Source organism: Chanos chanos, chromosome 4 (genome assembly GCF_902362185.1).
Source record: "Chanos chanos chromosome 4, fChaCha1.1, whole genome shotgun sequence".
NCBI lineage: Eukaryota > Metazoa > Chordata > Actinopteri > Gonorynchiformes > Chanidae > Chanos > Chanos chanos.
Genome location: NC_044498.1, coordinates 10733802 through 10751386, shown reverse-complemented (window position 1 = coordinate 10751386; position 17585 = coordinate 10733802). Strand labels below are relative to the sequence as shown.

Genomic DNA, 17585 nt, shown 5'->3' with positions numbered 1-17585 from the left:
TAAGTCTTCGGAAATCCTCGCCGACATGCTACCGCTTTGAAAGGGTACGAGGAAACAATGCAGGGCAATACCGCACTGATCTGTGACTGACGCTGTGTTTCAGTACCGTGGACAGCGCTCTCCCTCTCTCCTCATCGCTCTAAAACGTGAGGGGAAGGCGGAGGGGAGGAGGGGGGAGAGGGGTTTCCCTGAGTGATATGTGGAGCTCCGCTCTCTTCTCCATTGCTACACATTACCACCCTCAAAACGGATTTCCATAAGAGGGGATGTCACCGCTCACATCAAGAATGCAGGGCTACCGTTGAAAGGGAGAAGCGTTATCCGATCCCTCCAAACAGCATGTTATCTGTTATCTGGAACGTCACGCCACTATTTGGTCGGTTACATTTCGTTCTTGGTATACTCGAGCAGTACCTTAGTCTCTGTGTTAAAATACTTCAGTCAGTATAGCCAACAGAACGCCTTGTAATGCGTAAACTGAGGTACCGCAATAGGCGATCACAAGCAAAGCCCTCACTTACACTTTGATAGTCCCCCCAAAAAATGAAAGAAAGAGAGAAAGAAGGAAAGAAAGAAAGAAATACACCGGCGAATGGTAAAAGACCATCATATGTCTGCATTAACAAGACTGTCATGCACTGAGAATAACTCGCATTCAGCCCACGATTCTTTGTGAGCCTCGCAAATGTTAACTAGCTGTCTCAGTTGGGTCTGTCATTCACAAATCAGTCACATATCTTTCATTGGCGTCCATGGTGAAGAAGCATGCGAGTAATACAGGTTATATATATAACGTGGGGAAACACATTCTCTTATCAGCAAATGTTGTTGACTGCTGTCAACACCGGTCATATGCATGTCAACCCAGTCCATAGTGGCGCGCATATTTAGCTCTCTACGGTCAGATGTAATTTTCAGGTTTGACAAGCCGATACGGGACATGAATAATTCAACACACCAAACTGTTTCTTGACACGACAAAAAAAAGAAAAAAAAAAACGAGGCACGAATGTCATGATACTGTATTAAACTACACATAGACAATCGGTAGTGGGGTAATTACTGTCGTTCTATAGTGTCATTAGAGAACTGACATATTTCCTTGGTTTGGTGAAGAAAATTAAGGTGCTTTAAATCACCGTCGGCTTCGAGGCGCTGACCAACACAGCTGCAACAGCAGCGCGAGAGAGGCAGATATGCCGCCACATAAATAAGCAGTCAGATACATGTCGTTAGGGATGGGACACCCCTGTACAACCACTGGACATACATTCCTCCAATTCGCTGAGGAGAGTCAAGAATCACTGAAAGGAATAACCAATTTACCTGTCAGGACGCCGACCCGAATTTGGTGGTCGTGGTTTGTTAAAATCATCCCGTCTGACGCCATATTCACCAGCGCTGTCGCCCGCACTGAGAACTCCTGGCAAAGCCGAGAGCCGAGCGCATCGAACTCTAAGGGGGGAGGGGAGCAAATGAAGATGAGACTAAGGCAAGAATAGTACAGCAAAGAGCGACTCGGCAACGTTACGCATATAGAACGCCTCACTAGATAAAAAAATGCGGGGGCCGTTTAGACAGAGCTCATCAGTCAGCTGGCCGGCTGCCATGGTAGTAGTATTCTGTTCCAGATTAATTCTTTTGGTGAGTGCTGTGGAATCTTTTTACGGAATTTCAGAAGAAAGAAATAAGAATTTAGAAAGACCACCCTTTCTTTTGAGTCAGAAGCTTTGAGTCTGATACCTGTCAAACTGTATTCGGAAAGGATGGTTAAGATAAACTACCCATTTTTTCTCTTTTCAAAGCAATGACAATCCTAGATGTATCCACATATACCGAGGAGTTTATACCCCGACCTGTTAAATGCAACTACATCCCCAGGCAAAAGCCACATTTCTATTTTTAGCGCGACTACACGCTGTGGCATATAATTCCTCTTGTTTATTCTCACGGAAAAACAAGACCCATTCTCTCGCTTCTGTTGGGATTCTATCAGTATTCATTTTTCATGAGCTCGTAGGTGCGGGAGCGCCTCTTCCATGCCAGGAATTGGGGCAGGATGTTCAGCCTGACCGCTCCCTCACTCACCGCCACATGAAACCACTCAAGCAGAATATAAATGGCTACAATATGGATTGTAACGAGTCGGCGTTTGCGGTCTCTGTGAAAGTGGTCAACTTTGGACGATATAATGTAGTGCACTGTATGAAACCATTCGCACGACGATATCTGTTGTCAAGCTTACGGTTTACACTCCATAACCTAGCTCCTAGTGTGTTACACTGAGCTCGGGGTGGGTAAACTAATATGAATGTGTTTGCAACGGCCTAGCCACTGGCACTGTCACTGTTCCCGCCGACATGCTGAATTTGAGGAGCGTGACAAGCGTGGCTTCTTGCATCTAGGTCCAGTGCTAGCTCCGAGACATGGCATTTAACATGGCTTTTAACCCTTGATAGTTACCTTGTCACAGTCAGTAACTTGACTTCTTAACAGTTGAAATTGATCAAGATAATATTGTATGCACCAATATTAGCAAGCCAACACTGGGCCCCAATGCAGGATGGTCAAAGTGGGCCCCCTGCCCATCTCACTTAACCACAATGCATGGTGACGTAATGTTAATAGCAAATGGGAGAAGTATTTTGAAGCATGCAAGTGCACTGCACAGTTGACACCACAATTATATCATTAGGCCACTAGTAGTAGGCAACAGACTTCTGTACAGAAAGGAGAGAAAATAGATAAGTAACCCATGCCTATGGGCCCCTAATTGTCACAGGCCCCAATACACCCGCATTACCTGCTTACCGCTAGTTACACCCTTGGTATGCTCGTTTGGAAGCTGATATCATAGTACATGACTAATCATTATAGCTACTGAATATATTCACGTGCACTGACCTCAGATTATCCTATTCTTAGTTTATCCCAAGGCCCCATAGCTGATGTGACCTTTACTTGACCAGTCATGGAATTTTACTCCACGTGGTCTGTTCAATAATAGTCTCTATTCCCAAACTTCTCCACAATCACATAAAACCTCAATACGCATGTAATAGCTTGACAATATGTGGAAGACGATATAGGACGATATGTACTGAGTATGAAAGCTGATTTGGGATCATGTTTTTACCTCCATGATCCTAATGAATGCAGTTATGTGGATGGAGGTGAGGTGATCCTAGAACTGTGTTCTTGGTGTGAGGAATCTGACACATAGGTCAACTGATGTAACGGCATGTAGAAGAAAACTGCATAAATGTGATGTAATGTGTAACCATTAAGATGTCTGTGCTACCAGTTTGGCATTTTTCCACATTATTTTTCTTATGCTGATGTGCTCCTCTGATATTATTGGGTCTCAAGAACCATTTTGTTTAGAAAAAGTACTGCAGAACATTTTATAGCCCATATATTATTTCCTCTTCACCACAAAAAAGTCTTAAATGAAATTTAGGCAGAATGGACTGAACATAAAATGCTGAAGAACTGTGCTGAAGTTACCACTCAGCATTAATTCATCTATTGACATGTGTAGAACTTGCAATACCACTTTGACACACCAGGGGGCTTGTTTAAGTAAACCTCACAGAATAGATTAAGCTTGAGGATAAAAGAATGAATCATTCTGGACATTTCAGTTATATGTAAGAGCAGTTTCAAACTTCCATTGACTCCCATTCTTCTGTCAGTTACTTCTACTCCTCTTTTCTCTGTGACTGCAACACCTGTGCTTGGCTTTGCCTCCAAAGGGCCAGAACCTGAAACCCACCAATGGCATGGCAACAGTATAGCAGGTATGTTGTGTGCAGTTGCAACCTCACTGCCTTGTATCTATTACTAAGACAGATGGTATATCTTCTGTATTATTCTCTGTATTTTACCAGAGCCATCCCCTCTAAGCTTTTTTTTTTAAGATTTCAGTGCTCTTCAGTATGCAGTATCTGTTCTTTTATGTTGTGGTCGTGATGCACTTGTAAACAAACAGACAACCAGAAAGACAAACAAACAAAAGATTAAACAACTGGACAGATTAACTCATGGTTATAAATATAAGCAAACTGAATAAAATGTAAATGCAGCAGAAATCTAGAAATCAGAAATCTGGAGTACAGGACCAAGCTCTAGAATATCTAATCCGGAAAGGACGTCATTACTGGATCTAGAGGCAGTCAACAGGTGGTCCTATGTGACCAAACCTGTATTAGGAGAAGATGGAAACTACGGAGGTGTAGGGTCATTTAGAGCGAAATGCTAATGCTTTGTTGGGGATTTTAGGGTATCCTAACATAGCCTTTTCTTAAGCACATGGGAGGCCTGGAGGTTCACATGCGGTGGGTTTTCAGTGAAGCAAGAGTGATGCAGGGGACAACAGATTGCACTGGCTGTTTTTGTTATGTAACCCATTCAACTCGTACCTCGTCCACAGAAGAAAATAAGTGTACACGCAAAGATACAACAGCATGCATGCAGATACACAATCCAAAAAACCATTCCATACTCTGAACAAATCCATAAATGCCACATGTGCAGGACTACAGTCAAACTGCACAAATAAAGCAGGATGCCTATAGAAACTTACACATTACAGACTCAAGCATGACTCTGTGTTACACAGTCATACAAACACATACAAATACTGTTTATTGTTCCCAACACGGCCTTCATGTAATTAACACCTTATAAACCGGCAAGTTTCTCAAGGTCATAAACATACCAGGGAGACAAAGTGTATAGAAACATGTAAGTGATAGTAGAGGATTTTGCAGTTCAGAGGGGATAGAAAAAGGACAAATCAAACTTGCAAGACCTTTGACCGAGGACGACATGTCAGAAAGTTAAAAAAAAAAAAAATCACCGAGACGCAGCGCCATACTGACTGTGGCAGCATTCATGAAGTCTCCCAGCGCAGAGCATCACTGCAGGGCCTCAGAATCAAATGCATTACGGCTGATACAAGCTCTCGAAGTGCTTCAAATTAATCCAGCGTAGATTCACAGCCGCTCAAAGACGACCTGTGTCGCATTGCATCTCCAGAATGCTTTGAAGCGAGCATTGCACCACCAGTACTACGAATCCTTCCTCTGTCGAGCCTGATACATCTATGAGTATGCCTGTACATTCATTAAGCCAATTAATGGATGTAGTCAGCCTTTCCCCCTATTATTCTTTGACAGTTTCATTTCGCTGCAAAAGACATTATATGAAAAAGGCAGGCAGTAATAAAGGAAGCCCAGAGAACAAAGCTTAAAATCAAATAAAACATTGATTTTTCTTTACATGTTAAAGTCTGACCTGACTCTAAAACCCCTATCAAACCTTTGAAACACTTTTAGTGATTAAATTATTTGTATTACATTACGAGCAGTAGTGTGCACAACTTTATTATCAAAGAGGCATTTTTTTTTTACACTGAATTCAAAAGGATTGTCATCCATTGTTTCATTGAGATCCGCATGTGCCTTTTCCAGCTAAGGGTTTTGATTTGAGCTGAGTGATTGCAGAAAGAGCTCCACAGCAATAAATACAGCAAAGCCCAACACAGATACGTAACTACTAATAATGTCAAACCAGCCCCTCTGTGTTCTGCACCGTAAGTCTTCTCCTCTTTTTTTCTTTCTAACCCTGTTTGAAGCTTCACGCTCTTTTCACGTTCCTCTCCGCAGCGGGTTCCGGGTAAAATAAATAAATAAATGAATAATACAGCGCTGCCCTTGCAAACCTAAGTAAGACTTTGCGACGACTTTCAAAACCTTAGTGACTGTGAACATGGCTGAATTGGCTAGGCTGGGAGGGTTGGTGCAGGTGTTGTTAGTATGCTGGGGCGGGCTGGTCTGACAGTACTGTTGGGAGACTGAGGAGGTCTAACAGGGCCTGAGCGCTGAGCCGAGTCAGCACGCCTTGGGATCAGCAGCTCTGGATGATTGGATTGGACGTCCTCCTGCAGCGAGCTCTCCCCTCACGCAGCCTCCGTGAGGAGGATGGAGCTGAACAGACACTGAGAGTGGAGGAGGTAGGTGGGGAAAGAACGGGGCTGCGGTACGCCCGCTCCGCGCTCGGCTCCCTCATCATCCACTCCTAATCTAACTCCCTTCTGTCAGAGTGACTTGAGGGAAAGGGAGAGGAGAAACCTCTGCCTTATTAAAATGATTTCAGAGATCTCCTTTATTGATATAAATAAGGTTTGAGGTCTTGCATGTTCAGAATCATAGCAAAAAAGGAGAGAGCGAGACAGAGAGAGAGAGAGAGAGAGAGAGGGGAATGAAATCCAAAAGGGGGACTTGAGAGGATGACCAGACAAAGAGAACAAATATATTCAAAACCCCAGTCCAAGCTGAGTTATGAATGTAATCTTCAACCTCATAGATCCAAAGACTTGCTGGCAAATTTCAGTTCAGTCAGTAGTATTAATAATGTAATTAGTACATTAGTAATCTGTCAATTAGATGGAACCTTATTCATAATAATGTAAAGTAGGTGGATGACAGTAATTCATAGGGATATAGGGGAGACGGGGATTGTCGGTGCGTTTTATTCAGAGTGATTCATTTAGCTCTCTCCCAGAGGCACTCATTAAATAAAAAAGTCCAAACACTTGACGTGTAAGGGGTGAAAACTAGAGAGGAATATATTTGTAATATACGTCCTCATAAAATCATGTGTTTAACTTTTTTATAAGCCTGTAATTGCCAACAACACTGCATTTTTTTTTTTACAGTTTTTTAAGAATTGGCAAGAATTTAAGACAACAACAGTATTAAACCTCTATTTGTCTGTCTGTCTGTCTATCTATCTATCTATCTATCTATCTATCTATCTATCTATCTATCTATCTATGTATTTCTCTCCCTGGATTTTTGCTCTTATGATTATTTCTTCAGCCATGTCTTGGTTAGCTGGGGCCTAGTTTTAAGTGGCCTAAACTACCCTTGTTAAGCTACAGACTGAGCTTACATACTCTCATAACACATAAAATACTGTAAATATTCCTCTCGTTCCTTTCAGGTACTTGGTTTGCTACATTAGTATTTTTGAAACATTTTGGACTGAGTCAACAGAGGAGAGAGTGATTTGAAATCTTCTTATGGAACCTCTTCTTGTTTTTGTTTTTTTAAGAAGAACCAGGGTCTCAGTCCAGCTCAGTACATTTACCCCAACTCTTGCCACCCCTCAGTGCTTTGTCCCACCACAGGAGCCCTGACTCAGAGTAGTGCCTTTGGAGAAATGAGCAAGTGGAGCGGAAGAGACAAGGAACAGAGAGGAGAGGCACGCAAAGGCAAGCACACTCATTCAGAAAATTACTACCTAATCACCCTCTCTCTCTCTCTCTCTCTCTCTCTCTTTCTCTCTCTGTCTCTCTCTCTCTCCCTCTCTCTCTCTCTCTCTCTCTCTCTCTCTCTCTCTCTTTCTTTCTTTCTTTCTTTCTGTCTCTCTCATTTGTCTCTTTCTCTGTTGAAGAAGGGGAGCAATTTAGTGCCATACTTTTCATTCACAATGTCCTCACATTTTGGGCAGGGGAGAGGTATTGACTGGAGATATTGCCAAAATAATTGCTGAAAGATGGAAGATGGATGCTTTGTAAAATACATTTTTGAAACATTTCATGTTCAGTTTAAACAGAGCATTGTGTACACATCAGACACAATTCCCTGTGTATCGGAAATTGTTCAGTATTTCTGTACACATACTGTCTGTCTTATTTACATTTAAATATTCTCCAAACTGTGAACCACTCGATATAGATCTGCCAGGTGTTGGGGTATTGTGAGGACAGTATTTAAAGAGGATCTTCATGCATTCTAATGCATTCTTGTTCTTTTTATAACTAAATTACTGATTTAATTAGCACTGAATACATTAAATAAGCAAGGAGCTCTTGCATGGTAAACCCAATGTTTACTGTAACGCAGTCCAAAATATCATTGTCTCCTGTGTGAGTGTGTGTGTGAGTGTGAGTGTGAGTGTGTGTGTGTGTGTATGTGTGTGTTTGTGTTTGTATTAAAAGCTGCGGTTGAACCTGGATGTAGAAAGTGCAGGACCACTCAGTCGTGAACAGAACCCGTGGGACATATCCCAGCAGTCTGCTTGATCTGGCATCTGCTTCTTATGCTGACACACAAACACATACACACACACACACACACACACACACACAAATACACATGTATTCATGCACACGTGCACACACACACACGTGCACACACACACACACAAGCATGTACACTTACAAGCGCAGACACACACATGCATGCACAAAGTCACACCGGCAAATGCACATTTGCATTTACGAACACGCATTCCTATGCATGTCTACATAACAACCCCTTCTACACACACACACACACACACGCGCGTGCGCGCACGCACGCACTCGGTTTCTCTCCCTACCACTAATCTCCTGAACATGCTGAGTGTGTGTGACTGTTGCATGCGGCTCTGATGAGGTTATGTGGGGATAGGCTTTACGGTGTGAGGTTTGATGGGGATATTAAGGTTAAAAAGCATTGCTCAGTATAAAATATTCTATTTCAGCATAAAACCTAAAGGGTCTCATCGTAAACTCATTGGACTGGCAGCTGTGCAGACTGGGGTTGAGAGCAAGCAAATCACTGTCATACATCAGGTATTTCATAAACATGCCTATGTGTATGGAATGAAATGAAATGTCATAGCACGTACTGCAGTAGGTCGGAGCGTCTTGCTTCAGTGGAAAATGCAGTAAAATGTTGTAACAGTATTTTTTCCATTGTGTCTATATGTCATTGACGTGAAGGAGTCTTAATTTAAAGCACCAGTCACTTACGTCATGTCTCCGATGCCATCTCGGAATCTCAAACATAGTCAAGTAGCGTGTTAAAAGAATTTGCATTGCGTGTCTGTAAAATGGAAGTAAGATTTTAATGGATCTTTAGTATTGGTTGAATCAGCCCTCATAGTCTCTCTGTCTCTGCCTCTGTCTCTCTGTTTCTGTAGCTTATGTTTGTTCGTCTATATGTGGATGTGTGTTTCAGACAGAGAAACAAGACCTAGTTAGCAGAAATTGCACAGTTGTTGAGAGATGGATGAATTCTACAGAGAGCTGAATACTACAGAGAAAGAGGGGAGTCATTGAATGGCTATTTGTGTGCTGCATATGTGCATTCAACACACAGAACCTACTCTATAGACACTCTTTAGCTAGACTGGAGATTCTACCCAGAGTTGATTGCATTGTTTTTGTTCAAAGAGGGTAGAGGAGGAAAAACTGGGGGTTAGGTAAAAAAAAGAGTCAGGGAGAAGCTGAGGAGAAGAGAGGTGAAGAGATAGATATAGGAAGACAGAAACTGAAAAAAGGACGACAAGTCCAGTGGGGCGAATAGAGAAAATGAAGGAGACTAAGGAAAGTGGGAAGAGGAGGTCAAAAGTGCAAGAAAGGGAGCAGACGAAGGAGAACTCTTCTTCTCCCTTTCGCTCTTTCTCGCTCTCTCTCTCTCTTTCTCGCACACACAGACACAGACACACACACACACACACACACACACACACACACACACACACACACAGGATTCTGGTACCTTGCCTGGGATGATAAGGCTGTTCTGAATTCAGAAATATGCAGCTTGCATGTTAACAAACCCTTGTGTGGAGCTTCCCTGGGGCTGCGCACCCACCTGCCAGTGCCTCAGTATTATGTCTGTGCTGTCTCCAGGTTCCCCATTCCTGCCAGTGCTTCAGTATTATCTCTGTGCTGTCTCCAGGTTCCCCATTCCTGCCAGTGCTTCAGTATTATGTCTGTGCTGTCTCCAGGTTCCCCATTCCTGCCAGTGCTTCAGTATTATCTCTGTGCTGTCTCCAGGTTCCCCATTCCTGCCAGTGCTTCAGTATTATCTCTGTGCTGTCTCCAGGTTCCCCATTCCTGCCAGTGCTTCAGTATTATGTCTGTGCTGTCTCCAGGTTCCCCATTCCTGCCAGTGCTTCAGTATTATCTCTGTGCTGTCTCCAGGTTCCCCATTCCTGCCAGTGCTTCAGTATTATGTCTGTGCTGTCTCCAGGTTCCCCATTCCTGCCAGTGCTTCAGTATTATCTCTGTGCTGTCTCCAGGTTCCCCATTCCTGCCAGTGCTTCAGTATTATCTCTGTGCTGTCTCCAGGTTCCCCATTCCTGCCTGTGCTTCAGTATTATCTCTGTGCTGTCTCCAGGTTCCCCATTCCTGCCTGTGCTTCAACATTATCTCTGTGCTGTCTCCAGGTTCCCCATTCCTGCCTGCTTTTCAGCATATCTCTGTGCTGTCTCCTGGCTCCCCTCCCTTGCCTGTGCTTCAGCATTATCTCTGTGCTGTCTCCAGGCTCCCCATTCCTGCCTGTGCTTCAGCATTATCTCTGTGCTGTCTCCATTTTGCAACAACCTGTCTGTGTTTCAGTATTGTCTCTGTGCTGTCTCCAGGTTCCCCTTTCCTGCCTGTGCTTCAGCATTATCTCTGTGCTGTCTCCATTTTGCAACAACCTGTCTGTGTTTCAGTATTGTCTCTGCGCTGTCTCCAGGTTCCCCATTCCTGCCTGTGCTTCAGTATTGCATCTGTGCTGTCTCCAGGTTCCGCCCTCCTGTCTGTGTTTCAGTATTATCTCTGTGCAGTCTCCAAGTGCCTCTTCCCCTCTATTGCCTCAGTCTTTTCTCTCATCTCCACCTGTTTACCTGCTCTCTAATGGGCCTTCTTCACAGGTCAACATCCAGAGGATGGGTGCATTTTCTGCAGTGTGTACCTCATAGCAAAAATGTGCCATAAAACAAAACCACTGACATATTGGTTTTCAGTATAGTTCAAATGCAGCATGTAACAAATCAAGGTAAATTCATGGATTACTTTGCTTAGCTTTGGTCGTATTTGGCTGATTCTGGTGGGCGAGTGTTGGTGGGTGTTGCATCTATTAGCTGCTTATATTTGCATTTTGATCACTGAACTTTTAAGGATCACGAATCTGGTATCTAGATATCACTGCATAGATATTTTTCTTTGTGTGTTCTCAGAAATTTTTGGAGAGTGGCATGACAGTACATTGAAATTAACTGAAGAAATACGAAAGCATAATCGTTATTTTTATTTGGTTTGCAATATATTTTGGAATTTTGGAAGCACAGCTAATTTTAGAGAGTGAGAGAGAGAGAGAGAGAGAGCGCAAGAGAAAGCAGATGACTGACAGCTTTCCACGGTGCAGGTGGTATCAAAAAGCGACAAGACAACATTTTCAAAGTGACACAAATATCACACATTGATACTAATCCTCTCTCAGTTGATGAAATTTGCATTTAGATTGAAATGAGTTGTGGACAAACAGCAAGGAAGGGCATGGTTCAGTCGGTGTGGTTTTCGCGTGCACACGCACACACAAACACACACACACACACACACACACACACACACACACTCCTGGTGGCATTAGAACTGGCCTGCTCCTTCCTCAGTCTGTTCAATATGCTTTATTCACTCAACCAAACTTCTTCCATCTCCCCTGAACCTCTCTCATATTCCCCTGCCCCAGTTTTCAACCTTTCTTCTTCTCTTTCTCCTCTGCCTCTCACCACAGAGACCACACTCTTCTCTTGAGTGCTGCTTTACTTTCTCTTATTTTGAGCCAGTGCCCTGTCAAAGCCATAACAGATCAATAGTTAATGAAAGAGAGTGATAATGGACATAGCATGATTCTTCAGAGAGAGAGACAGAGAGAGAGAGGGAGCGAGAGAGGGAGGGAGAGAGAGAGAGAGAGAGAGAGAGAGAGAAGGGATGGGAGTAGGAAAATGAGTCTGTGTATATGTGCATTTTCAGTGTGGTAGTCTAGTATTTTCGAATGACCTTCGTGGAGGTTATTCATAGATTTTAAGCCGTAGTAGATGAACCAAAAAAAAAAAAAAATGCAGTGTCCATATTTGGTCTGTTCCTTGTCAACTGGATGAAGGTGAACTCCTCACTCTCTGTACAGATGAGACTCCCTGTATTCTCTCTGCAGATTTGTTAAGGTAGTTGTATTTAGTTGTTTTTTTTCCCATGCACTGCTCATAGTGAAATGCGTTTTGTGTAAAAATTTATGTCAACATTATCTGGACACTGAATTGTGAGACGTTTCAGAATTATGTCTTGTGAATGTCTCCTTGAAATCTGAGCCCATCAAATCTGATATGTACTACGGCATCACTTGAACGTTGTCCTTGTCTGTGTAAAAGTACCAGTTCTGTGGAAATCATTGTGTGTGTTGCTCCTGTGCCAAAGTGAGACCCTCTTTGCACATCTGCAGTGAATGTGACATTGCCTGGAAATGTTCCACGGAGAGACTTTGCATCTGCTGCTCTCTTAAGTTTTATTTCGGGATGACGGTAGAATCTTAGGATAGAGAGGATAGTAATCGTCCCCCTTCACCTGCTTTGTTTTTGTTTTTGTTTGTTTTCTGTTTTGTTTTGCTTAATGTTAACTGCTTGTTTTAATGACTTCTTCTTATAAACTGCTGCTTTGATAATTGAATGTCTAGTGTAGCCTAATTTTACATTGCATATGTCTGATGACTGTGATTTCATCAATAATTATGCTTGACAGTATATTTCTCATTATTTAAATGTACCAGTCAAGTGTGCACATTGGTCTGTCATGTCTGTCATGAGGTTTTGTCTGAAGTAAGCCCCATTTCAAGATTCCTTACACTTTGGGGGAGGGAAATCCATTAAGTTAATTTTTAGATGAGTTTAGCACCACCTTGTGGTAACATATTATTATTTTACCACAGTTTGCTTAGCCTGTATTAAAAGAAATATTGGTCAAAATGGAAGTAGCGTAAGAAATTTAATCAAGTGCTCACTACGGACCTTTTGGATACAATCCAATAGAATTTACTTAACATCCAAAGTCTAATAATCGAAGGGTCAAAATAACAAGAGATTTTGTAACATTGCCTAATGGTAATGAAAGATCTCAGTCAAATGTTTGTTACTGAGCTGATACCGCAGGATCAGTCAAGTGGACTACCAGACCACATGTTTTCACATAGTAGCTAATGTAACTGAAGCGTAAAGGAGGATCTGACCATAGTTACAGACTGAATACCTGCCCCTCTTAGATTGATGCATCAGCACTGTGGATCTGCCAACATACAGTAATATTAGATCTACTGAGAATCACCTCACGTGTCCAGTGGAGTTTAGCTTAGCGATCATCATGACATGACTTCATACACTGACATGACGCTGGAATCATGTATATTTATTAAAGAATAAAAGCACACAGGTTAAGTTTCACCAGCCAAACCAGCTCACGGTCATGATCATATTAAGTGTTACATATCTGTACAATCTGAATAAATTCATTTCAAACTGATGGAACCTTTTAATAATTCGATTAAACACTTTCCGTATAAATTAAGCTCTTACAACAGAGAATTAATTAATAATTTAATCTCTTTTTTTACTTGAGAAATTATTTACCCACGCACCAGTACCTCACATTTATCCATTTGAATCTGCTGGTTGAAACATTGACCTTTGAAAAACATACTGGGTAAGGACTCTTGCATTAATTTTGATGGTTCAGCTGGAGTCCATCCTAAGTCAGTCTCTGAGAAAAGGAAACACCTGTGAAGAAACGTTGTACTCAGCCAGTCTCAACCTGCAGTACTTTTGTTCACCACTAGGTGGGAGTACTGTCTTTACACCATGGTGACAAATAGCTGTTACAAACAGTTAAAGGAGCAAGCAAGGCTGACTGCAGAGACGATGAGGACTCCACATCCCCTGAAGCTACACTGCATCAGCCATAGCTGGTAATTGCTAATAATAAGTGGGAATGGTCCCTCCATTTTATGAGGTGCCCAAGCAAAAGGATTTATGGGGCTTTGGCCCTGGGGCCTGGATTGCCTCTTATAATTCATTCCAGTTAAGCATCACTGAATGTTGCATTCTCACAGCATAAATTTGCCTTCAAACATTGAAGTAAGCATAGCAAACTGCTCGAAAGAAGTAGGGATAAACTGAGTGAGAGAGAGAGAGAGTGAGAGAGAGAGAGAGAGAGAAGTCCATTCAGACTTGCTCATAAAACAAAAAAAAACCAGCAAATGAAAAAAGATAAACTTGAGAAAGTTGCTCATTCTGTGCGGTTATGATTATTTGGGAGCGCCAGCTAACATAGCCAGTCTCTCCATCTCAACAGCTATCTTTTACTGCATAGGCTCTTGAGTTACAATGCTACTCTAGCTGTAACAGTTATCAACAGTTTTATGTAGGTGACTCTAATTATAAACATCCTACTCTTATTATAGCAATAAATTAAATGACTTACAACCTGACTACAACTATGATTAATAAAAATGACAAATTACATTTGTTACGATGATAATAATAATAAATTACGGTGATTGTGACAATGATAAATTACATTACAAACATATGCATCATTAAGACATTTGAAGCATACCTGAGCATGCATAAATGAAAGAGAATCAACACTTGTGAACTTTTAGTGAATGCTTGTGGTCTGGAGCTCAACGCAGCCCAGAGTCCTGACCTGGAGCAAGAGACAGAGAGACATCTGTGAGCCCTGGGTCTCACCAGCATCTAACACCCTGCTACCAAAATAAAGTACATGTGCATGCACACACGCATATGTACGTGTACCTACACACACACACACACACACACACACCCACAGAGATCTGAATTTATATGTACATATATATGCATAAATACACACACACACACACACACACACACGCAAAGACTGGCTTGTGTGTATGATTTACATACAAATAAACGCTATAAAATACCTTAATGACATATCAATTCAATGCATTCATGAGATCACTGGCCATATCCACAAATGGGCACACGCACACACACACACACACACACACACACACACACACACACACACATGCACTTATGTGTATGTGTTCTACCAATTGGTAAGCTTGTTCTCTTACAATCACCTATCCAATGCCCTTGTAATTTATGACAGATGACCCCCCCCCCCCCTTCTGACTGTCTTTTTCCCTCGTACTCCATAAATCTTTCTCTCTGTAAATTGCTCTCTGCTCAATTCAATTCAATTTCAAGGTGTTTTACTGGCATGACATAAGACAACGCTTCCAGGGTTTGAGCAGAGAAACCATCTCCCCTATCCTTCACTCTCAGACTCAATCTCATTCTCTCTCTCTCTCTCTCTCTCTCTCTCTTTCTCTCTTTCTCTCTCTCTCTCTCTCTCTCTCTCTCTCCAACCTGTTCCTCATTATCTCCCATGCTCTTTTCTACCCTTTGGCCAACACTCTTATTTACCTCTTCTCTAAAATCTTTACTTATTTTCTCCTTGTTCCCTCTATTTCACTCTCTCGTGAACTCCATTCAGTCTCTATTTAGTTGCTTTCACCTAGTCTGCTGCCATCATTCTTTTTCCCTTTTTTTTTTTTCTTGTTCGTTTTTACCTTTTTCTTTATCTTTCCAATTTATCACTTGTTGTCATTCGGGGCACACTCTATGCTTCTCATGTCCTTGTGTGCTCTAACATGTAGTCCTTCCTCTGCTTCTTACCTTTCTCTGCAATTTCTTTCTTCTTTTCATTCTTTCTTTCTTCTTTTCTTCCAGCACATGCTGCTTGCGCCCCCCCCCCTCCCATTGGCAGAGCTGTGGGATGAATTGTCTTAAAACCTTTGCCTTTAATATTGGAAGATTACTATTGACTCAGAGTCTCTGCTCCTGTGATCCACCCACCACCCACCTGGAGGCCAGACATGCTATGTATGTGGAATGGCTTTGAACATATATAAAAACACAGAACGTACTAGAACTTTCCATCTCTGTCTGCCTGTCTTTCTCTCTGTCTCTGCTCCTTCCCACTCTTCTGTTTAAATATTAATTTCAAAGTAGTTTTCATGCATGATTATTCCTTCTGGTATGATGTCACTGTCTGGTGACAATATACACAATATTTGTCATTAATTAAACCTCTCATAGGCTACATGGTGTTTACATGTTTAAACATAACCCATAATCATTTATGACATTACAGATGAGAGATCCTTTTCTCTTTCACATAGACCCATATTTGACGCTGGAATCAATTTTAGCTATTTGTTTTACAGCGGGATGACGCAGGCTAAGGACTATGATTGTTGCGTGAACACTGCCTCAGCACTAATGTTCCCTCTCATCCAGATAGTTTGTCCTAGTTTGTAGGTCTGAAGGACTTACTTTTTTTTGACAGTATTGTCTTTTTCTTTCTTTTTTTTTTTTTACTTTTTTTTTTTCTTTTTGCGGCAGCCACAGATATGTTGGGAATCCAGATCCTGTTTGAGTATGACGTGAAACAAACTTAAGTGCAGACGTATTGATTTTGACTCAGCAGATGCAGGCTGAATAATGACAGTTTGTCTGACACAGTAATTGTGTCTTAACAGTCTCAGGTCCATGGGCAAACCTGATTGAGGGCTTCATAAACGCTTTGTTGATTTCGCTTTCCCCTTTTAGGACCATTTTGATGGGAAAAAAAAAAAAAATCTGAGAGACGAAAAAAACAAACCGGCAGGAGAAAGCAAAAGTCACGAGACATTGATGTGAATCAATGTTCTGCAGGCTTGGCGTTTTAACACTGGGTCAAAAAAAGTTTTGGAGTTATTTTCTTTGTCTCCAAACATTTCTGTTGTATAAAATGGATTTTCACTTGTCTTCTGACATTTTTGCTTATGTAGGCAGAGCTATAAGCGGGGCAGACTGAAACTTCCTTCTGCTTTTCAGACGTTGAAAGTGCTACGTGGAAGGTCATGCTGGCTCGCAAAGCGATTTTTTTTTAAAGGTTTACCGTTGTATTTAGGAAAATCTGGTTGCGTAATTTCTGCACAGAGGCAGTTACTCCTGGAAAACAGTTTACACACACACACACACACACACACACACACACACACACACACACACACACACACACACACACACACGTGTGTGTGTCTACAGCTGTGAAAATGATTCATGATTGTTTTGATGAATGTTGTTTGCATTTTAAGTTATTCTAATCAGTCTTTCTGAATACAATGTTAAAACATATAAATATTATTAGATTAGTTTTATAAAATGTAGAAAAGCACCAAAATGTGAGATTTTTCAAAAGAACTTTTGCATCGCTATATACCTGCAGCATTAAACTACTCGTCTGGTACAGAGAAGCTGCACACCTTTTAGCATCCATCAGCTACTGTGTGTCACTGATTGGCCAGGGAGTCCACACACATGTTTCCTATGAAAAAATCAACCCCTAAAAAAAATAGGGAAACAACAACAACAACAACAACAAAAACAGCAGGATCTATGAGGCAAAATTTGAATAACTCGGCAACACTATATGTGAATGTAGTTGAGGAGTGAATTATTCTGAATTGAAGTTCATTTAAAGAGATGATCCATTGCCTCTTAAGTCTCAATAAAGAGCCAGATTAATATTATGGGGTCCTGCTACACTGCTGTACTGGATCATTAACAGTGTAATTTTCAGACAGGGAAATGACACTGGCCACACGACGGGAGTGGTCACAGTTAGGAGGAGGTGTTGAGGACACATACTGGGGCATACATACTCAGATTCTAGG

At 41.8% G+C, this 17585-nt stretch overlaps 1 protein-coding gene across 1 annotated transcript in view; it reads right to left on the bottom strand.

Moving 5' to 3' along the window:
- Positions 1-1390, bottom strand: part of gphnb (gephyrin b) — a 65374-nt gene extending 63984 nt beyond the window's left edge. The window contains exon 1 of the mRNA XM_030771219.1: positions 1327-1390. Coding sequence (XP_030627079.1) covers positions 1327-1390 — 64 coding nt within the window. The remainder of the gene's footprint in view (positions 1-1326) is intronic.
- Positions 1391-17585: the final 16195 nt, after the last annotated feature.